Source organism: Syngnathus typhle, linkage group LG4, assembly GCF_033458585.1.
Source record: "Syngnathus typhle isolate RoL2023-S1 ecotype Sweden linkage group LG4, RoL_Styp_1.0, whole genome shotgun sequence".
Classification (NCBI taxonomy): domain Eukaryota; kingdom Metazoa; phylum Chordata; class Actinopteri; order Syngnathiformes; family Syngnathidae; genus Syngnathus; species Syngnathus typhle.
The window spans coordinates 2919586-2946909 of record NC_083741.1 but is presented as its reverse complement, the minus strand read 5'-3'; the positions used below and the strand labels follow the sequence as shown (position 1 = coordinate 2946909).

Genomic DNA, 27324 nt, shown 5'->3' with positions numbered 1-27324 from the left:
GGAAAATGTTACAAATACATGTTACAAAAAGGTACAAATGATAAGCGTTAAAAATGAAATGTTACAAATGTTACAAAAAAGGTACAAATGATAAGCGTTGAAAATGATAAGGGGAAGGATAAAGAGTAAAATATATAATGACGCCCAATGTGGGAATCGAACTGACGCGGGATTTGATACCACTCGGGAAAGATGCTCGTGTACTGGAATCACTTGTGTTTCCCACGAGCTAATTGTGTCCCTGTCTACAAACTGGTTGAATTTGGTTAATGTATTGAATGTGTTTGTTGAATGCGAATACGTAATCAAAGTGGTGGAAATTGCTTAATGTAATGAATGTTGAATGCGAATGTTAGTTACAAATGATAAGCGTTAAAAATGATAAGCGGGAAGAATAAAGAGTAAAATAATTAATGACGCCCAATGTGGGAATCGAACCCACTACAGGAAACTGGCTCGGGTTGACATTGCCATTAAGAATGAATGGGGAAATAAAAGGCACAAATTTGCTAATTACTTAAAAACGGTAAATGTTATGAACGCGAAAAATACTTGCAAGCGTGCCATGAATTTTTGGAACGTGTGAAAGTTTGAACGAGGTGAATCGGTTGAAGCATGTGGGAGTAGTTGGATGTCAAAAAAGTGGGAGGAATAAGTTGTTTAATAACTAGAATTGCAATTTCGGAAGAAATTGCGTGTGAAGGCGAAGGCAGATGTTAATTTACAAACGTTAAGCGTTAAAAATGATGAGCGGGAAGAATACAAAGGGAAAATAGATAATTGTGAAATAAATGGGAAAATGTTACAAATACATGTTACAAAAAGGTACAAATGATAAACGTTAAAAATGAAACGTTACAAATGTTACAAAAAAGGTACAAATGATAAGCGTTGAAAATGATAAAGGGGAAGAATAAAGAGTAAAATAATTTATGACTCCCAATGTGAGAATCGAACCCACTACAGGAAACTGGCTCGGGTTGACATTTCCATTGTGTTTCCGACTGAGCTAATGAGGATCCTTCCTTCTTGCTGGCTGAATTTGGTTAATGTAATGAATGTGTTTGTTGAATGCGAATGCGTAATCAAAGTGGTGGAAATTGCTTAATGTAATGAATGTTGAATGCGAATGACAAAAGTTACAAATGATAACCGTTGAAAATGATAACCGTGAAGGATAAAGAGTAAAATAAATAATGACGCCCAATGTGGGAATCGAACTGACGCGGGTTTTGATACCACTCGGGAATGATGCTCGTGTACTGGAATCACTTGTGTTTCCCACGAGCTAATTGAGTCCCTTACTATGTCGTGGTTGAAATTGGTTAATGTAATGAATGTGTTTGTTGAATGCGAATACGTAATCACAGTGGTGGAAATTGCTTAATGTAATGAATGTTGAATGCGAATGTTAGTTACAAATGATAAGCGTTGAAAATGATAAGCGGGAAGAATAAAGAGTAGAATAATTAATGACGCCCAATGTGGGAATCGAACCCACTACAGGAAACTGGCTCGGGTTGACATTGCCATTAAGAATGAATGGGGAAATAAAAGGCACAAATTTGCTAATTACTTAAAAACGGTAAATGTTATGAACGCGAAAAATACTGGCAAGCGTGCCATGAATTTTTGGAACGTGTGAAAGTTTGAACGAGGTGAATCGGTTGAAGCATGTGGGAGTAGTTAGATGTCAAAAAAGTGGGAGGAATAAGTTGTTTAATAATAAAGTACAATATCAATGTGTGAAGGCCTTCGCCTTCACACAATAACTAGAATTGCAATTTCGGAAGAAATTGCGTGTGAAGGCGAAGGCAGATGTTAATTTACAAACGTTAAGCGTTAAAAATGATAAGCGGGAAGAATGCAAAGGGAAAATAAATTATTGTGAAATAAATGGGAAAATGTTACAAATACATGTTACAAAAAGGTACAAATGATAAACGTTAAAAATGAAATGTTACAAATGTTACAAAAAAGGTACAAATGATAAGGGGGAAGAATAAAGAGTAAAATAATTTATGACGCCCAAAGTGGGAATCGAAGCCACTACGGGAAACTGGCGCAGGTTGACATTGCCATTGTGTTTCCAACTGAGCTAATCAGGTTCCTACCTCAGTGATGGTTGAATTTGGTTAATGTAATGAATGTGTTTGTTGAATGCGAATGCATAATCAAAGTGGTGGAAATTGCTTAATGTAATGAATGTTGAATGCGAATGACAAAAGTTACAAATGATAACCGTTGAAAATGATAACCGGGAAGGATAAAGAGTAAAATAAATAATTACGCCCAATGTGGCAATCGAACTGACGCGGGTTTTGATAGCACTCGGGAAAGATGCTCGTGTACTGGAATCACTTGTGTTTCCCACGAGCTAATTGAGTCCCTTTCTTTTAGTGGTTGAATTTGGTTAATGTGATGAATGTGTTTGTTGAATGCGAATACGTAATCAAAGTGGTGGAAATTGCTTAATGTAATGAATGTTGAATGCGAATGTTAGTTACAAATGATAAGCGTTGAAAATGATAAGCGGGAAGAATAAAGAGTAAAATAATTAATGACGCCCAATGTGGGAATCGAACCCACTACAGGAAACTGGCTCGGGTTGACATTGCCATTAAGAATGAATGGGGAAATAAAAGGCACAAATTTGCTAATTACTTAAAAACGGTAAATGTTATGAACGCGAAAAATACTGGCAAGCGTGCCATGAATTTTTGGAACGTGTGAAAGGTTGAACGAGGTGAATCGGTTGAAGCATGTGGGAGTAGTTAGATGTCAAAAAAGTGGGAGGAATAAGTTGTTTAATAATAAAGTACAATATCAATGTGTGAAGGCCTTCGCCTTCACACAATAAAGTAGAACTAGAATTGCAATTTCGGAAGAAATTGCGTGTGAAGGCGAAGGCAGATGTTAATTTACAAACGTTAAGCGTTAAAAATGATGAGCGGGAAGAATAGAAATGGAAAATAAATTATTGTGAAATGAATGGTAAAATGTTACAAATACATGTTAAAAAAAGGTACAAATGATAAGGGTTAAAAATGAAATGTTACAAATGTTACAAAAAAGGTACAAATGATAAGGGGGAAGAATAAAGAGTAAAATAATTTATGACGCCCAAAGTGGGAATCGAACCCACTACAGGAAACTGGCGCAGATTGACATTGCCATTGTGTTTCCAACTGAGCTAATCAGGGTCCTACCTAAGTCATTGTTGAAATTGGTTAATGTAATGAATGTGTTTGTTGAATGCGAATGCGTAATCAAAGTGGTGGAAATTGCTTAATGTAATGAATGTTGAATGCGAATGACAAAAGTTACAAATGATAACCGTTGAAAATGATAACCGGGAAGGATAAAGAGTAAAATAAATAATGACGCCCAATGTGGGAATCGAACTGACGCGGGTTTTGATACCACTCGGGAATGATGCTCGTGTACTGGAATCACTTGTGTTTCCCACGAGCTAATTGAGTCCCTTACTATGTCGTGGTTGCAATTGGTTAATTTAATGAATGTGTTTGTTGAATGCGAATACGTAATCAAAGTGGTGGAAATTGCTTAATGTAATGAATGTTGAATGCGAATGTTAGTTACAAATGATAAGCGTTGAAAATGATAAGCGGGAAGAATAAAGAGTAAAATAATTAATGACGCCCAATGTGGGAATCGAACCCACTACAGGAAACTGGCTCGGGTTGACATTGCCATTAAGAATGAATGGGGAAATAAAAGGCACAAATTTGCTAATTACTTAAAAACTGTAAATGTTATGAACGCGAAAAATACTGGCAAGCGTGCCATGAATTTTTGGAACGTGTGAAAGGTTGAACGAGGTGAATCGGTTGAAGCATGTGGGAGTAGTTAGATGTCAAAAAAGTGGGAGGAATAAGTTGTTTAATAATAAAGTACACTAGAATTGCAATTTCGGAAGAAATTGCGTGTGAAGGCGAAGGCAGATGTTGATTTACAAACGTTAAGCGTTAAAAATGATGAGCGGGAAGAATGGAAAGGGAAAATAAATTATTGTGAAATAAATGGGAAAATGTTACAAATACATGTTACAAAAAGGTACAAATGATAAGCGTTAAAAATGAAATGTTACAAATGTTACAAAAAAGGTACAAATGATAAGCGTTGAAAATGATAAGGGGAAGGATAAAGAGTAAAATAAATAATGACGCCCAATGTGGGAATCGAACTGACGCGGGTTTTGATACCACTCGGGAAAGATGCTCGTGTACTGGAATCACTTGTGTTTCCCACGAGCTAATTGTGTCCCTGTCTACATACTGGTTGAATTTGGTTAATGTAATGAATGTGTTTGTTGAATGCGAATACGTAATCAAAGTGGTGGAAATTGCTTAATGTAATGAATGTTGAATGCGAATGTTAGTTACAAATGATAAGCGTTGAAAATGATAAGCGGGAAGAATAAAGAGTAAAATAATTAATGACGCCCAATGTGGGAATCGAACCCACTACAGGAAACTGGCTCGGGTTGACATTGCCATTAAGAATGAATGGGGAAATAAAAGGCACAAATTTGCTAATTACTTAAAAACGGTAAATGTTATGAACGCGAAAAATACTGGCAAGCGTGCCATGAATTTTTGGAACGTGTGAAAGTTTGAACGAGGTGAATCGGTTGAAGCATGTGGGAGTAGTTAGATGTCAAAAAAGTGGGAGGAATAAGTTGTTTAATAACTAGAATTGCAATTTCGGAAGAAATTGCGTGTGAAGGCGAAGGCAGATGTTAAGTTACAAACGTTAAGCGTTAAAAATGATGAGCGGGAAGAATACAAAGGGAAAATAGATAATTGTGAAATAAATGGGAAGATGTTACAAATACATGTTACAAAAAGGTACAAATGATAAGCGTTAAAAATGAAACGTTACAAATGTTACAAAAAAGGTACAAATGATAAGCGTTGAAAATGATAAGGGGGAAGAATAAAGAGTAAAATAATTTATGACTCCCAATGTGGGAATCGAACCCACTACAGGAAACTGGCTCGGGTTGACATTTCCATTGTGTTTCCGACTGAGCTAATGAGGATCCTTCCTTCTTGCTGGTTGAATTTGGTTAATGTAATGAATGTGTTTGTTGAATGCGAATGCGTAATCAAAGTGGTGGAAATTGCTTAATGTAATGAATGTTGGATGCGAATGACAAAAGTTACAAATGATAACCGTTGAAAATGATAACCGGGAAGGATAAAGAGTAAAATAAATAATGACGCCCAATGTGGGAATCGAACTGACGCGGGTTTTGATACCACTCGGGAATGATGCTCATGTACTGGAATCACTTGTGTTTCCCACGAGCTAATTGAGTCCCTTACTATGTCGTGGTTGCAATTGGTTAATGTAATGAATGTGTTTGTTGAATGCGAATACGTAATCAAAGTGGTGGAAATTGCTTAATGTAATGAATGTTGAATGCGAATGTTAGTTACAAATGATAAGCGTTGAAAATGATAAGCGGGAAGAATAAAGAGTAAAATAATTAATGACGCCCAATGTGGGAATCGAACCCACTACAGGAAACTGGCTCGGGTTGACATTGCCATTAAGAATGAATGGGGAAATAAAAGGCACAAATTTGCTAATTACTTAAAAACGGTAAATGTTATGAACGCGAAAAATACTGGCAAGCGTGCCATGAATTTTTGGAACGTGTGAAAGGTTGAACGAGGTGAATCGGTTGAAGCATGTGGGAGTAGTTAGATGTCAAAAAAGTGGGAGGAATAAGTTGTTTAATAACTAGAATTGCAATTTCGGAAGAAATTGCGTGTGAAGGCGAAGGCAGATGTTAAGTTACAAACGTTAAGCGTTAAAAATGATGAGCGGGAAGAATACAAAGGGAAAATAGATAATTGTGAAATAAATGGGAAAATGTTACAAATACATGTTACAAAAAGGTACAAATGATAAGCGTTAAAAATGAAACGTTACAAATGTTACAAAAAAGGTACAAATGATAAGCGTTGAAAATGATAAGGGGGAAGAATAAAGAGTAAAATAATTTATGACTCCCAATGTGGGAATCGAACCCACTACAGGAAACTGGCTCGGGTTGACATTTCCATTGTGTTTCCGACTGAGCTAATGAGGATCCTTCCTTCTTGCTGGTTGAATTTGGTTAATGTAATGAATGCGTTTGTTGAATGCGAATGCGTAATCAAAGTGGTGGAAATTGCTTAATGTAATGAATGTTGGATGCGAATGACAAAAGTTACAAATGATAACCGTTGAAAATGATAACCGGGAAGGATAAAGAGTAAAATAAATAATGACGCCCAATGTGGGAATCGAACTGACGCGGGTTTTGATACCACTCGGGAATGATGCTCGTGTACTGGAATCACTTGTGTTTCCCACGAGCTAATTGAGTCCCTTACTATGTCGTGGTTGCAATTGGTTAATGTAATGAATGTGTTTGTTGAATGCGAATACGTAATCAAAGTGGTGGAAATTGCTTAATGTAATGAATGTTGAATGCGAATGTTAGTTACAAATGATAAGCGTTGAAAATGATAAGCGGGAAGAATAAAGAGTAAAATAATTAATGACGCCCAATGTGGGAATCGAACCCACTACAGGAAACTGGCTCGGGTTGACATTGCCATTAAGAATGAATGGGGAAATAAAAGGCACAAATTTGCTAATTACTTAAAAACGGTAAATGTTATGAACGCGAAAAATACTGGCAAGCGTGCCATGAATTTTTGGAACGTGTGAAAGGTTGAACGAGGTGAATCAGTTGAAGCATGTGGGAGTAGTTAGATGTCAAAAAAGTGGGAGGAATAAGTTGTTTAATAATAAAGTACAATATCAATGTGTGAAGGCCTTCGCCTTCACACAATAAAGTACAATATCAATGTGTGAAGGCCTTCGCCTTCACACAATAAAGTACAATATCAATGTGTGAAGGCCTTCGCCTTCACACAAATATCAATGTGTGAAGGCCTTCGCCTTCACACAACTAGAATTGCAATTTCGGAAGAAATTGCGTGTGAAGGCGAAGGCAGATGTTAAGTTACAAACGTTAAGCGTTAAAAATGATGAGCGGGAAGAATACAAAGGGAAAATAGATAATTGTGAAATAAATGGGAAAATGTTACAAATACATGTTACAAAAAGGTACAAATGATAAGCGTTAAAAATGAAACGTTACAAATGTTACAAAAAAGGTACAAATGATAAGCGTTGAAAATGATAAGGGGAAGGATAAAGAGTAAAATAAATAATGACGCCCAATGTGGGAATCGAACTGACGCGGGTTGTGATACCACTCGGGAAAGATGCTCGTGTACTGGAATCACTTGTGTTTCCCACGAGCTAATTGTGTCCCTGTCTACATACTGGTTGAATTTGGTTAATGTAATGAATGTGTTTGTTGAATGCGAATACGTAATCAAAGTGGTGGAAATTGCTTAATGTAATGAATGTTGAATGCGAATGTTAGTTACAAATGATAAGCGTTGAAAATGATAAGCGGGAAGAATAAAGAGTAAAATAATTAATGACGCCCAATGTGGGAATCGAACCCACTACAGGAAACTGGCTCGGGTTGACATTTCCATTAAGAATGAATGGGGAAATAAAAGGCACAAATTTGCTAATTACTTAAAAACGGTAAATGTTATGAAGGGGAAAAAAGGTGGCAAGCTTGCCATGAATTTTTGGAACGTGTGAAAGTTTGAACGAGGTGAATCGGTTGAAGCATGTGGGAGTAGTTAGATGTCAAAAAAGTGGGAGGAATAAGTTGTTTAATAATAAAGTACAATATCAATGTGTGAAGGCCTTCGCCTTCACACAACTAGAATTGCAATTTCGGAAGAAATTGCGTGTGAAGGCGAAGGCAGATGTTAAGTTACAAACGTTAAGCGTTAAAAATGATGAGCGGGAAGAATACAAAGGGAAAATAGATAATTGTGAAATAAATGGGAAAATGTTACAAATACATGTTACAAAAAGGTACAAATGATAAGCGTTAAAAATGAAACGTTACAAATGTTACAAAAAAGGTACAAATGATAAGCGTTGAAAATGATAAGGGGGAAGAATAAAGAGTAAAATAATTTATGACTCCCAATGTGGGAATCGAACCCACTACAGGAAACTGGTTCGGGTTGACATTTCCATTGTGTTTCCGACTGAGCTAATGAGGATCCTTCCTTCTTGCTGGTTGAATTTGGTTAATGTAATGAATGTGTTTGTTGAATGCGAATGCGTAATCAAACTGGTGGAAATTGCTTAATGTAATGAATGTTGAATGCGAATGACAAAAGTTACAAATGATAACCGTTGAAAATGATAACCGGGAAGGATAAAGAGTAAAATAAATAATGACGCCCAATGTGGGAATCGAACTGACGCGGGTTTTGATACCACTCGGGAATGATGCTCGTGTACTGGAATCACTTGTGTTTCCCACGAGCTAATTGAGTCCCTTACTATGTCGCGGTTGCAATTGGTTAATGTAATGAATGTGTTTGTTGAATGCGAATACGTAATCAAAGTGGTGGAAATTGCTTAATGTAATGAATGTTGAATGCGAATGTTAGTTACAAATGATAAGCGTTGAAAATGATAAGCGGGAAGAATAAAGAGTAAAATAATTAATGACGCCCAATCGAACCCACTACAGGAAACTGGCTCGGGTTGACATTGCCATTAAGAATGAATGGGGAAATAAAAGGCACAAATTTGCTAATTACTTAAAAACGGTAAATGTTATGTAGGGGAAAAAAGGTGGCAAGCTTGCCATGAATTTTCGGAACGTGTGAAAGTTTGAACGAGGTGAATCGGTTGAAGCATGTGGGAGTAGTTAGATGTCAAAAAAGTGGGAGGAATAAGTTGTTTAACTAGAATTGCAATTTCGGAAGAAATTGCGTGTGAAGGCGAAGGCAGATGTTAAGTTACAAACGTTAAGCGTTAAAAATGATGAGCGGGAAGAATACAAAGGGAAAATAGATAATTGTGAAATAAATGGGAAGATGTTACAAATACATGTTACAAAAAGGTACAAATGATAAGCGTTAAAAATGAAACGTTACAAATGTTACAAAAAAGGTATAAATGATAAGCGTTGAAAATGATAAGGGGGAAGAATAAAGAGTAAAATAATTTATGACTCCCAATGTGGGAATCGAACCCACTACAGGAAACTGGCTCGGGTTGACATTTCCATTGTGTTTCCGACTGAGCTAATGAGGATCCTTCCTTCTTGCTGGTTGAATTTGGTTAATGTAATGAATGTGTTTGTTGAATGCGAATGCGTAATCAAAGTGGTGGAAATTGCTTAATGTAATGAATGTTGGATGCGAATGACAAAAGTTACAAATGATAACCGTTGAAAATGATAACCGGGAAGGATAAAGAGTAAAATAAATAATGACGCCCAATGTGGGAATCGAACTGACGCGGGTTTTGATACCACTCGGGAATGATGCTCATGTACTGGAATCACTTGTGTTTCCCACGAGCTAATTGAGTCCCTTACTATGTCGTGGTTGCAATTGGTTAATGTAATGAATGTGTTTGTTGAATGCGAATACGTAATCAAAGTGGTGGAAATTGCTTAATGTAATGAATGTTGAATGCGAATGTTAGTTACAAATGATAAGCGTTGAAAATGATAAGCGGGAAGAATAAAGAGTAAAATAATTAATGACGCCCAATGTGGGAATCGAACCCACTACAGGAAACTGGCTCGGGTTGACATTGCCATTAAGAATGAATGGGGAAATAAAAGGCACAAATTTGCTAATTACTTAAAAACGGTAAATGTTATGAACGCGAAAAATACTGGCAAGCGTGCCATGAATTTTTGGAACGTGTGAAAGGTTGAACGAGGTGAATCGGTTGAAGCATGTGGGAGTAGTTAGATGTCAAAAAAGTGGGAGGAATAAGTTGTTTAATAATAAAGTACAATATCAATGTGTGAAGGCCTTCGCCTTCACACAATAATAATAATAAAGTAGAATAACAATGTGTGAAGGCCTTCGCCTTCACACAATAACAATGTGTGAAGGCCTTCGCCTTCACACAAATATCAATGTGTGAAGGCCTTCGCCTTCACACAATAATAATAAAGGACAGGAATAACAATAGTGTGAAGGTCTTCACCTTCACACTAATAATAATAATAAAGGACAGGAATAACAATAGTGTGAAGGTCTTCACCTTCACACTAATAATAGAGAATGGTGTAGAATAACATATGTGTGAAGGCCTTCGCCTTCACACAAAAAGGGAGACCAACAACACTGTTCCCACTGAAAATGAGGGAGAGGCTCTGAAGTTTGTCTTAAAAAAATGCATTTTGAATATGATTTGTACACATAGCAGGGATCGAAACTAGCGACCATTCTCATTTTCAAACAATGCAGGATGCTCAAGGACATTGATGAACCACCTGTTTGCGACTAATCTTAACCTGTAAAGTTCTTAAGTGTTTCCCGTTTCCTCACCTCTGTTACCAGGTGTTTGTGAGTTAAAACTCTGCTCTGATTTTCAGATACCCCTCACCGTGTTGCCGTTTTGATTACTTTATTTGGATGTATGCTTTCACCGAATCTTCAAGATGATATATTTGGTCAGAATGTTTGCCGTTTGATGTGATCTCATAAAATAAACATCTTTCATTAATCTGACCTGCAGGCATTGAAGTGATGGAGAATGTTATTCATAATAACAGTGTCGTATTTTATGAGAATCACTGATAGCAGTCTTTTAGTGAATTATTATATATATTTTTTTAATGCTGTTAAAAATGCATTTGTTTTCAAAAAACTTGTTTGGAATATCCATGCTTTACTACCTACTAAAGGCCAAAATCTTTTATGCAATGACCTTTACAGGTCGCTTATATTACTTCACACAAACACTACGTCCATCTGCTCCTAGTTCAGCCCTCCGGTCTAAATTTAGAACCCAGTTCGGCCCGCGAGTCAAAAAGTTTGCCCACCCCTGCCCTATACAGTCCTCAGGCTCCCCAACAATAGCGGTAGCAGTTTGCATTATTTTATTGCAAAGTTTTTCCTTAGTCAGATTTGTTTCAAGACTACAGTTAGTTAGACTTCACTTTGATGCAAGTTGTTGCATTTTTGTTGTTTTATCACAGTAGATTGGTTTATTTACATTTCAAAAACCAGAAGCCATTCATTTACATTCTCGGGCGAGCTAGTGCTCCTCCAGCCGTCATGACTACATTCTACGTCCTCTCCAATTGTATCGCTGTTTGTGGTGGTAGCTGCACTGAATACAACAGGAAGACCCTGCAGCGCACAGTGAACACGGCTGGTAAGATTATTGGTGCTTCATTCCCCTCCCTGAAGGACATTTACACCTCCCATCTCACCCGCAAAGCGACCACGATTGTGAGTGATGTGAGTCACCCCGCTCACTCTTTGTTTGATTTTGTGCCCTCTGGGAAGAGGTACAGGAGCTTGCGCTCCCGCACCACCAGGCTCACCAATAGCTTCATACTCCAGGCTGTTAGGATCCTGAACTCTCTCCCCCATTCTGAGTAGCATCCTGTACTTGTGTGTGTGTATGAGCGTGCGTCAGTGCGTGTGCGTGCGTCTGCGTGTGTATGCGTGTGTGTCAAAAAGTATTTTTTCAAACCTGAGTCTTGAAAAAGAGGAGGTCGTCTTATAATCGGGGTCATCTTATATTCGGGCCAATACGGTATATATAAACATACAGTGGAGCCTCGGTTTTTTAAACGTCCCGGTTCTCGAACAAATCGGTATTCTAACAAAAAATTCGAGATTTTTTTGCTTCGGATGTTGGACGAAATTCGGTTGTCGAACCTCGCAAGATGAGCTGAGAAGACCCGCATGCCAACTGACTCCGTTCGTTATTGGGTTCTCGTTACTCTGAGGATTTCATTAACTCTAATCATGCCTCCAAAGGAATCAAGTGGGAGCAGTAAAGCCATCCTAAAACACAAAGACATTCCTAAAGCAATGCGACAGTGGGCGCCCGGCGCGCTGCGGTTGCGCGATTGGACCAAATTAACCTCCCTGCGCACTGAGGTCCACTTGCATTTAGGAAAGTACATTAGGATTTTAAAAATATTTTCTAATATCACAATAATGCGACCAGCGCGGTGCAGTTGCGCGGTCGGCAGCGCGCAACGGTTGCGCGTTCGGCGGTGTGCTCCCGTTGCGCGATCGGACTAAATTAAGCTTCCTGCGCACTGATGTCACCTTTGATTTTGGAAAGTACAGCAGGACTTTAAAAATATTTTCTAAATTTCAGCGACGGCTCTGTCACAATAATGCGACCAGCGTGGTGCAGTTGCGCGGTCGGCAACGCGCTACGGTTGCACGTTCGGCGGTGCGCTGCAGTTGCGTGATTGGACAAAAATGCGCAAATGAAAAAAGGCGGGGTCTTTTTTTGGCTTGGAACGGATTAATGTTTTGTCCATTATTTGTAATGGGAAAATATGATTTGGAATTCGAACGATTCACTTCTCGAACAGCCTTCTGGAACGAATTGTGTTCGAAAACCAAGGCTCCACTGTGTATGTATATATATATATACGCCTAGATGAGAAGTGGGCTACTGGAACAAGGCGGAAATGGGCGAGATGAGAGATATCCCCTCTGACTTGGTTTACTGGAGTAGTAGCACTCCAACAGTGTTAGGTTCTCACATCTCGCCCATTTCCGCCTTGTTCCAGTAGCCCACTTCTCATCTAGGCGTTCCTACATGGGATGTACCATCGGCAGATAAGTGAAGTGGCTGACATCAAGAAATCCTACCAATGGCTGGAAAAAGCTGGACTGAAGGACAGCACAGAGGCACTCTGGCTGGGGAGGGGGTTATGTGACACCCAAAGTGAAAATGGCTGTCTGTATTTCTTGTCTACCAATCGGGATGAGGGATCTGAGGCGGATTACCACCCTTGGAAACACTGCTATGATAATTGAGGGCACCTTCCTGCTGCTCTTCACTTTGAATTCGGACATTCACTTTTTCTTTGGATTGTTTTACATGTGTTCGATGTGCCCTCTCTGCATCCATTGCAGCTTGGTCATCCTGAAAGGGGGATCCTCCCATTTGTGGTCTCTTTTCTCAAGGTTTCTCATTTTTCCCCAGTAGGGGTTTTTAAGTTTTTCCTTGCCCTCCTGGGAGTTAAGATCAGGAGATGTTGAGAATACCGTTTTTTTCCGTGTATAGTGCGCCCCCATGTATAATACGCACCCTAAAAATGGCATGCTGATGCTGGAAAAAAGCCTGTACCCATGTATAATACGCACCCAATTTTTATGATTTTTTTTTTTTTTTTTTAAGTCCCAATGATCGTCACACACGCAGGGAGGCAATGGGTCCCATTTTTATAGTCTTTGGTATGGTCTTAACTTGGCTGGATGTAATTTTTTTTGTTGGCGTTGATTTCTCCGACTGCCCATAAACGCACCACCGCGCTCCGTGCGCGCACGGGAAAGACGCGTGCGGACGTGAAAAAGGCGGCTCTGTATGGGAGAGACGTTGAAGAGGAATAAAAACACCCTTGGAAACCAAAACTTGCCCCTCGTCGTGACTCGGAGCCGCAACAAATGTTTCGGATTTGTGTAGGGTACATTGTGACAGACAGCAAACGAGCAGGTGATCGAGCAAGCGTCTGATACGAGAGCATTGCGGTCGCATGGAGCGTGTTTGAAGTGAACAGCAGAGAAGAAAGGAACAAGGCAAAGTGTTGTGAAATAAAATATTACCTGTAATACGGATTTAGGTAGAGAACTGAACTCTCGCTCTTTATATAGCTGACGTGTCTTGCGCATCTGTAATGGCGGCCTCCGTATAATATCCGGTTTGCGTGTGTGCGCGTGTGCGTGTGTGCGCGTCTGTGCGAGAGCGAGAGAGAGCGAGAGCGAGAGTGCGAGAGAGAACGCTCAACCGTAGCGCGCCGCCGACCGCCCAACTGCACCGCGCTGGTCGCATTATTGTGACAGAGCCGTCGCTGAAATTTAGAAGATATTTTTAAAGTCCTGATGTACTTTCTAAAATTTAAGTGGACCTCAGTGCGCACTGCGCAGGGAGCTTAATTTGGTGCGGTCGCGCAACCGCAGCGCGCCGGGCGCTCACTGTCGCATTGCTTAAAGAGCGCCTTTGTGTTTTAGGATGAACAGCAGAGACCAAAGGAACAAGGCAGTGTTGTGAAATAAAATATTACCTGTAATACGCATTTTGTTATTTGCTGATTGAAACTGCTAATTAAACTGTGAATTGAAACTAATAGGAAGAAAACAACTCTCGCTCTTTATATAGCTGACGTGTCTTGCGCAGCCGTTCTGTGCATTTTATTTCACAACACTTTGCCTTGTTCCTTTCTTCTCTGCTGTTCACTTCAAACACGCTCCATGCGACCGCAATGCTCTCGTATCAGACGCTTGCTCGATCACCTGCTCGTTTGCTGTCTGTCACAATGTACCCTACACAAATCCGAAACATTTGTTGCGGCTCCGAGTCACGACGAGGGGCAAGTTTTGGTTTCCAAGGGTGTTTTTATTCCTCTTCAACGTCTCTCCCATACAGAGCCGCCTTTTTCCCGTGCGCGCACGGAGCGCGGTGGTGCGTTTAAGGGCAGTCGGAGAAATCAACGCCAACAAAAAAATTACATCCAGCCTAGTTAAGACCATACCAAAGACTATAAAAATGGAACCCATTGCCTCCATGCGTGTGTGACGATCATTGGGACTTAAAAAAAAAAAAAAAAAAAAATTTAAAAAAAAAAAATTAAAAATTTTTTTTGTACCCATGTATAATGCGCACCCCAGATTTTAGGACAATACATTAGTTAAATTTTGCGCACTATACACGGAAAAAAACGGTAATTATCAATCTTAGCACAGGAGAAGCCCTTTGAGACTTGTCCGTTATTTAGGGATCCATAAATAAACTTGACTTGACTTAACCGTGGTACTTACAGATTTACTGGCCAGTAACCTACCGCACATGCCGCCTCGTCTTCTCCGGACCAGCAGAACACATGGGAACTGCCCGTGATAAAACACAGCCAAACCATGGCATCTGAGTAAGTCAAAGTAGCTGCTACTTGCTTTACTCACATTTGACCAGATAACAAAGGATATCTCAAATAAAATATAAAATAAACCTTCATCAACTGCAATGTCTTCCACTTACACTGTTCAAATCACAGCCAATATGAGCAGCATCAGCGTAGGTGCACAATGTAAAATATTATTTGTCAGCATCCTGTGTCTTCTGCAGTTTATTACTGCATGTGCAGAGGAAAATTGTTTGCTTGCAGGACTGTGCACACAACATTCCAAAGGAATATTGTTCATGTAAAGAATCTAAATGTGTTGGTATTTTAAACACATGTGGTACATGAGTTCAGACTGAGTTATTCCAGATACACTCAAAAGTTCAAAGGATTTAGTTCAGTTTGGTGCGTGATGTTTATTTCCCTCACACTTCTATAACCGACATATTTCAAATTTTCAGATGGCACTCTTATTTTCTTATTATAAACAAGACTCGCCAACAGTTTTTACCTTACGGCGGTAGTCACATTGAATGCCGCTAAACGTAAATGATTATGTCTGTGTATGTTCTTCTGTGGGTTTTGAGCTTGTATTTTTTTTTATCTTTTTATTCTATTTATTTTTTTTAGCTCATGCGCTGATCGGTTGGCACTTTTTAAAATTTCGTTGTACATGTGTGACAATGACAATAAAGATTTATTCTATTCTATTCTATTCTACAATGAAAATAGTCAATGATAAAAAAAAATCTTGTGTGTAATAGTTTAAGTACATAGTGTGTGACACACATGTCTGGGACTTGGATGTAACCAAAATAAGTTTCTTGGTCTTGGAAATGTCTGCGGCTTCACATCGGTAATTTAGAGCTCTTTGACTTCTGCCAGAATGCCATTAGAATCTCCTGCAGACTTAAATAAGAAAATACTAAAGTGGAACCACAGTTTTGCTAATTTGTTTCGTGACTCTCTTTGTGAACAAAAATGTTTTGTAATAAAAAAAACTGATAAATGTGAAGCATAGAGCAAATAGTTTTTTTGTGAGAGTTACCCTTGGATACTGTGACAGTTAGTTAATCAAATATTTTTTGTAAATAAAACCTGTATTCATCATTAATTAACAAAGATACCTATTTTCATTTTTATCAGCATTTCTAGTGAGTTTCAGATAGGTGCTGAAGTCAAGTCAAGTCAGATCAAGTTTATTTATATAGCCGTAAATCACAGGCAAGTCTCAAAGGGCTTCACATATACAAAAAATTGACAATTATTCTCAAACATCCCCTGATCTTAAACTCCCAGGAGGGCAAGGAAAAACTAAAAAAAAAACTACTGGGGGAAAAATGAGAAACCTTGAGAAGGGACCACAGATGGGAGGATCTGGGAAGCAATTTCAAAAACAATTTCTTCAGCAAGTACACACCCTGCCATATCAATGTGGGGAAATATACAATTGTGGTACCCTCTTAATGAAGGAAAAATACATAACTATGAGAAGAAGCATGATAATTCACACAAGAAAATGAAAATTAAGTCAGGTAAAATGGAAGAGGCCTGAAAAAAAATGATGGTTCCCTTAATTTGATATTTAGTTTTTCCTTGCCCTCCTGGGAGTTAAGATCAGGGGATGTTGAGAATAATTATCAATCTTAGCACAGGAGAAGCCCTTTGAGACTTGTCCGTTATTTAGGGTTCCATAAATAAATTTGACTTGACTTAACCGTGGTACTTATAGATTTACTGGCCAGTAATCTACCGCACATGCCGCCTCGTCTTCTCCGGACCAGCAGAACACATGGGAACTGCCCGTGATAAAACACAGCCAAACCATGGCATCTGAGTAAGTCAAAGTAGCTGCTACTTGCTTTACTCCAAAACAACAGAACTGGAACTTCTCTCAGCCAATCAGCAAAGATTCCAAAGGCTCTATGAACATTGACAATATCACAGTGATTCAGTATGAGAGTCAACCTCATTGAATGTCTGCAATCAGGTCAGGATTAGCATAGGAATTGGTTGTGTAAATTGATTAAACACATTTGACCAGATAACAAAGGATATCTCAAATAAAATATAAAATAAACCTTCATCAACTGCAATGTCTTCCACTTACACTGTTCAAATCACAGCCAATATGAGCAGCATCAGCGCAGGTGCACAATGTAAAATATTATTTGTCAGCATCCTGTGTCTTCTGCAGTTTATTACTGCATGTGCAGAGGAAAATTGTTTTCTTGCAGGACTGTGCACACAACATTCCAAAGGAATATTGTTCGTGTAAAGAATCTAAATGTGTTGGTATTTTAAACACATGTGGTACATGAGTTCAGACTGAGTTATTCCAGATACACTCAAAAGTTCAAAGGATTTAGTTCAGTTTGGTGCGTGATGTTTATTTCCCTCACACTTCTATAACCGACATATTTCAAATTTTCAGATGGCACTCTTATTTTCTTATTATAAACAAGACTCGCCAACAGTTTTTACCTTACGGCGGTAGTCACATTGAATGTCGCTAAACGTAAATGATTATGTCTGTGTATGTTCTTCTGTGGGTTTTGAGCTTGTATTTTTTTTAATCTTTTTATTCTATTTATTTTTTTTAGCTCATGCGCTGATCGGTTGACACTTTTTAAAAATTCGTTGTACATGTGTGACAATGACAATAAAGATCTATTCTATTCTATTCTACAATGAAAATAGCCAATGATAAAAAAAAATCTTGTGTGTAATAGTTTAAGTAAACTAGTTTATGTGTGACACACATGTCTGGGACTTGGATGTAACCAAAATAAGTTTCTTGGTCTTGGAAATGTCTGCGGCTTCACATCGGTAATTTAGAGCTCTTTGACTTCTGCCAGAATGCCATTAGAATCTCCTGCAGACTTAAATAAGAAAATACTAAAGTGGAACCACAGTTTTGCTAATTTGTTTTGTGACTCTCTTTGTGAACAAAAATGTTTTGTAATAAAAAAAACTGATAAATGTGAAGCATAGAGCAAATAGTTTTTTGTGAGAGTTACCCTTGGATACTGTGACAGTTAGTTAATCAAATATTTTTTGTAAATAAAACCTGTATTCATCATTAATTAATAAAGATACCTATTTTCGTTTTTATCAGCATTTCTAGTGAGTTTCAGATAGGTGCTGAAGTCAAGTCAAGTCAGATCAAGTTGATTTATATAGCCCTAAATCACAGGCAGTGTGTGTGTGTGCTCGCACACAGGGCGTTGTGATGCGAAGTGCAGTGGTGTTGGAGTAGTAGTGCTCGTAGTTAGTGCATGTTGCATGCTTCTTCCTGCTTGCTACCTTCTGCTTTCAGCCACTGCCGCCGGCTAGCCCCCTGTTTCCGGGGGCGAAAAGAGGAGCCGAGTGCGTAAGTCTCCTCAGCCGGTACATAGCCTCTCCACCGTCAAGACTTCTGCATGCCTCCTCGTGGTCACACATGGTAACTGGGTGCCTCACGGCTCCAGGCTAAATTGCAGGGGATCGATCGGGGGAGCAACAGTGGGCCCCTAGGCGTGACGTACAGGCCCACCGGCGCGTGGATGTCCTGGTGCCCGCTAACCACTGTCCCAGCTATGGGGAAATAGCACCCCCGCTGCCTTGTGGGTATCGTCTGAAACGAAAAGGCTAAGGGAGCAAACCCCGACAGAAAACCCGGCTTGGACTCCGTTAGGCAGACTCATGCTTTAAAAGAAAAAAGGCATTGTTCTGGCAACTCCTGCAGCCAACCTGATGCCAAACGTATCGGTTCACCGTTCCTTTGGGTGACAACAGGAAGGCCGAGAGGGAAGCCCTGATGCCTGGGAAACTCAAGGCTTCCATAAAACTTGCCCAGGCTTCTTGCGCACTGGAGAGGAAACTTCAGCTCCACTAACCAGTTACCGGTTATAAGCCCTTTCATATTGGCGTAGAGTGTGGGTGCCAGGGGCTATCTCCGACGGTGGGAGAGATGTTCGGTCTCATTGGACAGCTACCGCCCGCCTCAAGCTGGGCAGCCCCCAGCCAATAAGGTGCTTTCCCGCCACAGCCTGCCTGCTTCATTGGGTGCTTGGAGCTCAGGGATTTATCCTAACAAGTGGGCTGTAAATTCACGCACCAAGCAACAAAAGGAAATTACCGAAGATTCCAGCACTACGCCTGGGGTGCTGGAATGTCAGGACTATGACACCCGGGCTCAGCGACAACCTACAACAAATTAGTGATGTCCGTAAAACTGCAGTTATCAACAACGAACTCCTGAAGCTCAGAATTGACATCTCGACCCTCCAGGAAACACGGCTCCATGGATCTGGCTCACTCAAGGAAAAGGACTATCCCTTCTTTTGGCGGGGGAAGCCCCCTGAGGAAACCAGGGAACACGGAGTAGGGTTCGCTGTCAGGAACACACTCCTGGGAGCAGTGGTACCACCCACAGGTGGCTCTGAGAGAATCCTGGTTCTCTGCCTCAATACATCTATGGGACCTGTCCACCTAGTGAGTGTGTACGCTCCAACACTTAGCTCACAGCCAATATGAGCAGCATCAGCGTTCCTTCTTAATGAAGGAAAAATACATAACTATGAGAAGAAGCACAATAATTCACACAAGAAAATGTAAATTAAGTCAGGTAAAATGGAAGAGGCCTGAAAAAAATGATGGTTCCCTTAATTTGATATTTAGTTGCGCAACCTTTTGAGGCAATTAGATGTACTGACGGACGGAGGGAGGGGGAGGGAGAGAGATAGGGAGAGAGAGATAGACAGACAGACAGACAGACAGACAGATTAAAACATAGAGCGGATATGAATGGGTGTGTGAATGGGTGAATGTGAGACTCTGTAAAGCGCTGTGAGCACCATAGTGTAGAATCTAGTGCACTCTACTCGGCGTTTACCATGACACGCTGTAAAATAAATAACTGTACTAAAGCATGATGCGCTGACACCTCCCAAACAATCTGCAGAACAGCAATGTCGTGATTGAGTGAGGCAACAAATGTATATACAGCTAAGTCTCGATTTTACACAGACTTTGGGCTCAAGAATTTGGGAATTGCATTAACCCTAAAAGCGCGTTATTTAGAAAGTCTTGGAAGGGGAAAAAAATTCAGAGCCATGCATATAAGTGTATTGGGAAATTGCAGTTGGGAAATACGTACTAAGATACATATTTTTGCATTTGGGGAATAACATCATTATTCTGTGTGAAAATTAATACAATATATTTCAGCATGTAATCTTTGTGCGACGGATCTGGCCCACGGGCCTGGGGTTTGACACCTGTGCACTCCAAGTTTGTGAAACACGTAAAAGCAGTACTCTTGGTGGAGCTAATGTCCAATATGTCATGTGGGGAAATACTATACAGGCAAGAAAAAAAAACAAAAATAAGCTCATACTATATAGATATTTGCATTGTATTTTTAGAGAATTAAATTTAGCAGGAAATACTTTCAAAAGTATATTAAAAAGTGAAGTGACATTCTCCACGTTGACATTTGTCAAATATGGAAACCGTGCATGTGATGGCAGATTGCTCTTTTAATCCAAGTTCTGATCAATGAGCACCTCGAATCCCACAACTGCTTTCAATTGGATGGGGTCATAGTTTCTTTCTGGGTTTCATTCATGCAGCGGGGTGAAGCATGGGGCAAGAGGGGACACAGAGTGGAGGGTGTATACTAAAGTATTTGTTTACCTGCAGGGGGCCAAGCTTTGATATAGCCAGTGCAATGAACCACAGAGTACTGAGCTTCTCCTTCTTTTGAAGGTCCGAGGCCATTCCTGTCAGTCAAAAACAAACACACCGCAGCATGTTAACCACTGACACAAGTCTGTGGAGCTATGACAGTTTGTCATTTTTGAAAATCACCATTAAAGTGCTTTTATTTTAGTTCAAAATCTACATAGCATTGGCTGTATTCAATTTGTAGAACACCAATGAAATATCACATCCAGGTTTCAACTGAATGTCTACTATTTATTCAAAAGAGGTCAGAGTATTGCATGAACTTATCACTCTCCAAAATCATGAATAGCACCTTCTGTACAGTGCCATGTTTTAAGTAAATGATATTCATTCATCAACATTTCTAACTCTGCATCCTAATATGTGGTAAGCAAGAGAAATTTTTTGATGGAAAGACAAGATGATGACAAAGATGATGGATGACAAACTTGTTTAGTTAAGACCTATTACCTGTATCGCTTCCTCATATTAGACAGACGATTTAGTGAAATGTGATCCAGGGGAGCACTGCCACACCTATAGACAGTACACAAAAGAAGAAATTTGTAACTCTGCAGCTGGAATTTTCATGATACCGGTTGCATAAACCAAGCTGTGCCAAGCTGCAAGTTCTCTGCAGTACTGCTTTTCCTTCAAGCTAAAGTTAAAACAGTGGCGAAAGATGGCGACTATCCATCAGAGTTTCCTGGTGGCCATTGTCAAAATTAGTTGATGCAACAGTGAAAACAACAGACTCATGGCTGAACATTACAAATGCCTGTCTGGATTCAATAATAGTTTCCCTGAATTGTTGGCTAGCAGATCAATCTGTGCTCTTCCCAGCCATGTTTATGTATGTGTCAGAGAAGTGTTTCCCTGATTGTTGCAGTCTCTCGCAGACTGTCTCAGAAGCATGTTGTTTGAATTATAAAGAGCCAGGAATAGCAACAAGAAAGGAAAATGCCAGTCCAACAAATTCCGAGCAACTTAGCACACAGCAGATGTCATGAAACTCACAGGACATTATGACAGATATAGACAAAACAAAGAGGCCTCTGATGTTTCTGTATACTGTCCAAACCATAAAATATCAGCAATATTCTGTTTATAACATTTTGTTAACCTAACCTTGTGCACGTATATAACTGATTTGACATGTTTAAGAGCTCATGCTTGAGTCTTAGAGAGGCTTTGGAGTAAAGATATGTTGTCTAAATGGTAGCAACAAACACAGACCATAGTTTATCAATAGAGTCAGACAGTCGCATAAAGGTTAGCAAAGCTCTACAGCCGAGCAGTAAAGTACAGAATTTGCATATCTTTCCTGAGCTTAAGTGGTTTGAGAGTTCAGGCAGGTCGGCTGTTGCAAAATTTTAGCATGCTTCTCGGTAAAAGGTACGGATCCGTTGTGCCAACAAGGTTCAACTTCTCTCTGTAACGTTTCTTGGATTCTTCATCCAAATGCCCAACTTCGTTGGATAGCAAATCAGCCATAATTCGGGTGAAATCGGTGAAAATGTAGCGCAGAAATCAAACAATCTATACAAACACGTAGGAACGAGCTGACGAGTTGACCGCCAAGATGGCGGCATAACACAAAATCACGTGATAAAACCACGTGACTGCAAAGCCTCTATTCCCATTGTCAAAATATGCATATTTAAAAGGAAACAAATGTGAAGGTGTTTCATTTTTTACAGCCCCGTATTCAGAATAATGAAAAAAGTTACCATTTTCTATTTTATCATTATATTTTGTAGAAAAAAAATGAAACAATAAATGCCTTTAAAAACAGCCACTTACAATGAGGAATAGGGCCACACATCCCTCCCCTCCATGTCTTGGTTGATGACGTCACGGAAGGAAGCGAGGTCAGCTTGTTGGAAAGATTATTGGAAAGATTGGGAGCACCTGACTTCCAGCAAGGGTCCCGCCCTTCAACTGAGTGTGGCCGCTTAAAGCACCTCTTTTTCGGATAGGCGGCAGATATACACCCTATACGTGGACTTCAGGTGTAATCTAAGTCAAATGAACCCTTAACAATTTCATTTGAATATATAACGACGTATGAACAATTCACCTTTCATAAAGCCTTTCGGGATGCATCATGTTTGCGTATGTTGGTGACTGGTGAAAGGAAATACAGACGTGACAAGGCACTTAAACTACAGAGAGGCTGCTCATTTCTTCCTCTTAAATAGGCCACGAAGAGGCTAATTCTTGTGATAAGTTGAAGTAGTCATAAGTAGAGATATCCATGTACATTTTGGTGTCAATTAATAGTTGTTTTTGGACATTTTAAGCGATAGTCCTTAGAATTAGTTCCAATGGGATAATTGTGATCGCTTCCTTCAGTGACACAGTCAGGCTGATGTGTCAAATCAAGCAGACTCCGCCCAAAAAGTGGGCGTTAGTAAGGCCGCCACCACTCTGTTCCAAAATACTGCTAATTCACTTCTGGATTTTGTTTTCAGGGGGTAATGGTAATATTGACATCATTTTTTAAGAGTCAATCACATAAGTGCCAATGTTGCGTTCGCTTTACTGTTCCTTTAAGGCACAGGTGTCAAACTCAAGGCCCGGGGGCCAGATACGGCCCGCCACATCATTTTATGTGTCCCACGAAGACAAATTGTGCATCAAATTCATGTGTCATTACTAGAATTGCAAATTGTCTTCACTTTTAATAATGTCTTTTTTTTAAATATTTGACCAGTTTTTACTCGTCTGATTTGTAAACGAGTTATTTGTCAGTTTGTTTTGTAGCTTTTACTGTATATAAGGAGGTGCTCATACATTTATTTGGGTTGACAGTCATAATGGCCCTCCGAAAGAAGCTATGACTACAATCCAGCCCGTGAAAAAAACGAGTTTGATACCCCTGCTTTAAGGCTATAAATCAAACTCAAGGCTGGTGTGCCAGTTACGGCCTGCCACATCATTTTATGTGAAAAGCGAATTGGGCTTTCCGCGATGGAGATTAAAAATCAAAGAATAAAAACAACACACCATCAAGGATTGCACCATCGCATCAAACGACGTGTCGTCAATTATGAATTTTACTGACTAAGTGTGTTGGGCAGGATGGCTGAATGCGATGCGCAATTGACAACAAACAAGAAGAAAGGTGATTTCAAGTTTTATTTCGAGGGAGATTTGTCATGTCTCGTCCCCAGTTTTGCTATGTGTCTAGGTTGCCATAGTTTCTGTTCGCGTCGCCCCTCTCTTCCTGTGTCACCTCAATCAATGTAACGTGTTTTGTATTTAAGTCCTGTCCAGTTTGGTTTCTGTTCCTGTCTTTGGTAATGTCACCCTGTCTTTTTGTTCCACGTCTTTGTCGGTCAGTCCTGTTGTTGGTTTTGTTGTACCATGATTTTCTTAAAGAAAAAAAAAAAAAAAGAAATTTAAAAAAAAATTTAAAAAAAAATTGTACCCATGTATAATGCGCACCCCAGATTTTAGGACAATAAATTTGTTAAATTTCGCGCATTATACACAGAAAAAAACGGTATTTGGATAACTGTCAATGACTATTTGACTAACTGTCAGGCCCGTTCTCAGCTCTTCGTTTGTGTTTATGTCACGTTAGCATACCTATCGTTTAGCCTGTTGTTGCTCGTTTATGTCTGTTCTTGGTGTTGGATTTTGTCGAATAAATTTCCCCCAAAATGCGATTTATACTCCGGAGCGACTTTATTTTTCACTTTAGTGTGCATTTTATGGCTAATGCGATGTATATTCCGAGCGACTTTTAGTCAGAAAAATACAGTAGTTATTTATCATTTTGTTGTCATTTCTTCATTGTCATAGTGGCACTCCGAAGGAAAGTGTGACTACGGTGCAGCGTGTGACAAAAACATTTTGACACCCCTGCTCTAAATTCTCTGTGGGAGTGTCAGCTTTGTAACTGACACAAATCTTTCCAGGGTTCATTGCACTCTGTCAACTGGGTTAGGCTGCAGCACTCAATGATACATATACAGGTAGAGAACTTTATCAGAGGTCCTTTTTCAGTTTGAAAACAAAAATAAAAATGTACTTTGTCAAATTATAATTTTTGTATGGAAACCTCAACAAATGACAATTCACTGTCACGGCGGGATTAAAGTGGGTCTTTGAAATACAGTGTAAAACAGTTTATGGTCGATATATTTTACAAGTTTGCGTCATTTGTTGTCAGAGACCCTTTGAATCAAGGCACTAGAATCCAAATGTAAGGCGTCTGACAAAACTGAATGTTAGGGTTTGCAGAATATCTTCATCGTATGATTATGTTGGAATGCAACCTGTAATAATTTAACTAGTTTGTCCTGTCTAGACAAAATTAGTTGACCAAAGTGCTAAGATCTTTTCAACTGATTGACTAGACGCAGAGGAAGCAATCAAAGCTGCTTTGTTTACAGAAAGTCGTAAAAGGCCCCCTGCTATGCTTTGATCAGCAGGGGAGCGTCTCCACCCTAACCTGTGTGTTCCCACACCCCCACTTTCAACCCCACTCTGTTTCTCTCAATAAATAAGCACCTGACGAGGCCTGAGTCAGACTTCATTCGACCATCGCCGTAAGCACAGCGACGAGTGAACTCTCCGCCTGCAGGTGTCTAAAATGACTTGCTTGACTCCTGTGTGGTTCCTGCAAAATAAGTTAGAGTGAGCACCACCCTAACACTGAAAAACGCCTTCAGTACATTAAAAAAAGAAGCAAACCGCTCAATGAATGCCGCAATTTTTCCCAACCTTTATTGTACCCTTTATGAAGCACTAAAAACTAAAGAGACACAGAACAACAGTTGTACTAAGTTCATTTTGGTTTTACTTGTTAATCACTTCACTGGTTCTTTTATCTCAAACAAAATATTTTGCATTACCTGACATGTTTCGGCTTGTACTTCCGCTACAAGCCGAAACATGTCAGGTAATGCAACCTAAAATATTTTGTTTGAGATAAACCAGTGAAGTGACACAGAACAACTGTTACAATGAACTTTTAGATTAGTTGAGTAGTGACCTGAACCATAAAACACCACAAAATCAACAAATATGCTAATCTGCGGGGGGCTCGGTGGAACGCTGGTTAGCACGACCACAGTCAGGAGGGTGCGGGTTTGATTTCACCTCCGGCCCTCCCTGTGAGGAGTTTGCATGTTCTCCCCGGATCCGCATTGGTTTTCTCCGGGCACTCCGGTTTCCGCCTACATCCCAAAAACAAGCTTAGTAGGCCGAATGAGCACTTCAAATTGCCCATAGGTGTGAGTAGGGATGGGTGCTGGTCTCTGTGTGCCCTGCGATTGGCTGGCAACCAGTTCAGGGTATTCCCCGCCTACTGCCCAATGACTGCTGGGATAGGCTTCACACGCACGCGACCCCCGTGGGGACAAGCGGTACAGATAATGCTAATCTGCAGGTGCTGAACCACAAGTATGCAGGGGATGACTATACAGTGGATATTTAATACAAACCTCATACGGCAGATGAAGGAGCGCCTGGAGCCCATACACATTCTCATGGAAGACTGTTGCCCTTCCTTTTTAACTGTTCCTGTCTTCAGGTCAAGAATCCGTCCTAAGAGAGAGAGAGAGGGAGAGAGAGAGAGAGAGAGAGAGAGAGAGAGAGAGAGAGAGAGAGAGAGAGAGAGAGAGAGACAGAGACAGAGACAGAGACAGAGACAGAGACAGAGACAGAGACAGAGAGAGAGAGAGAGAGAGAGAGAGAGAGAGAGAGAGAGAGAGAGAGAGAGAGAGAGAGAGAGAGAGAGAGAGAGAGAGAGAGAGAGAAAGAGAGAGAGAAGCTTCTTTTAGTTAAGTCAAAACAAGTACCATATTTTCCGGACAAAAAGTTGCCATTTTCTTCATAGTTTGGTGCGACTTATAATCAGGTGACTTATATGTAAAATTATTAACACAATATTGCTTGACCATTAACAGATTACTTAGTAGATTCTTATTTATTAGTAGTTTATCACTTCACATGTAATTTTCACTTTAAACTGCATGAGAGCGCTCTAGGCCTGTGGAATAATTGGAACTGCAACTGACGATGAGTCTGAATCCATCCACTGACTTCCGGAGTCAGCGGAGTGATACAGTGACACAGAGGACGAAGACTTCGATAGATTTAATGATTTGGAGTGACATATATTGAAGCAGGGATGTATCATATGGGAAAAGTGAAAGATAAAAGACATGAGCGGCACAAACAGGATTCATTATCATTGGAAGAAGACTGATCCCTTCCAGATAGAAAAGGAATTTGCACCATCTTGCAAATAAATATTTGCTTGGAGCTTTGCACGTGAGTGTGGTGGCATACTTTCTTGACCATGGCAAACATGTAACAGCATATTACATCATTAAATATCTCTTGATCCTTTAAAGAAAACACTCCTGAAATGTGTTAAAACAAATGTTTTTCTATATTTTAATTCACAGAATTGCATGAATAAGCCAGTCATCACAAATACGCATCTGTACATTCAAAAGCACACTTGCTCTGTATTTAACTTGTTGGTATTCACTCTTTATGAGTGAGTAAACTGGTAAACATGCCCTAATTTAAGGCTTTAGCTTCAAAGAAGTTTCCAA

At 39.8% G+C, this 27324-nt stretch overlaps 1 protein-coding gene across 3 annotated transcripts in view; it reads right to left on the bottom strand.

Annotated features, from left to right (window-relative positions):
• arnt2 (aryl-hydrocarbon receptor nuclear translocator 2) overlaps nucleotides 1–27324 on the bottom strand; it is a 174723-nt gene that overhangs the window by 81977 nt on the left and 65422 nt on the right. For all 3 annotated transcript variants that reach the window (XM_061276013.1, XM_061276015.1, XM_061276014.1), the window contains 3 exons: nucleotides 26203–26305; nucleotides 21218–21283; nucleotides 20717–20802 (listed from right to left, as the gene is read on the bottom strand). In XM_061276013.1, the coding sequence (XP_061131997.1) occupies nucleotides 20717–20802; nucleotides 21218–21283; nucleotides 26203–26305 (255 nt within the window). The remainder of the gene's footprint in view (nucleotides 1–20716; nucleotides 20803–21217; nucleotides 21284–26202; nucleotides 26306–27324) is intronic.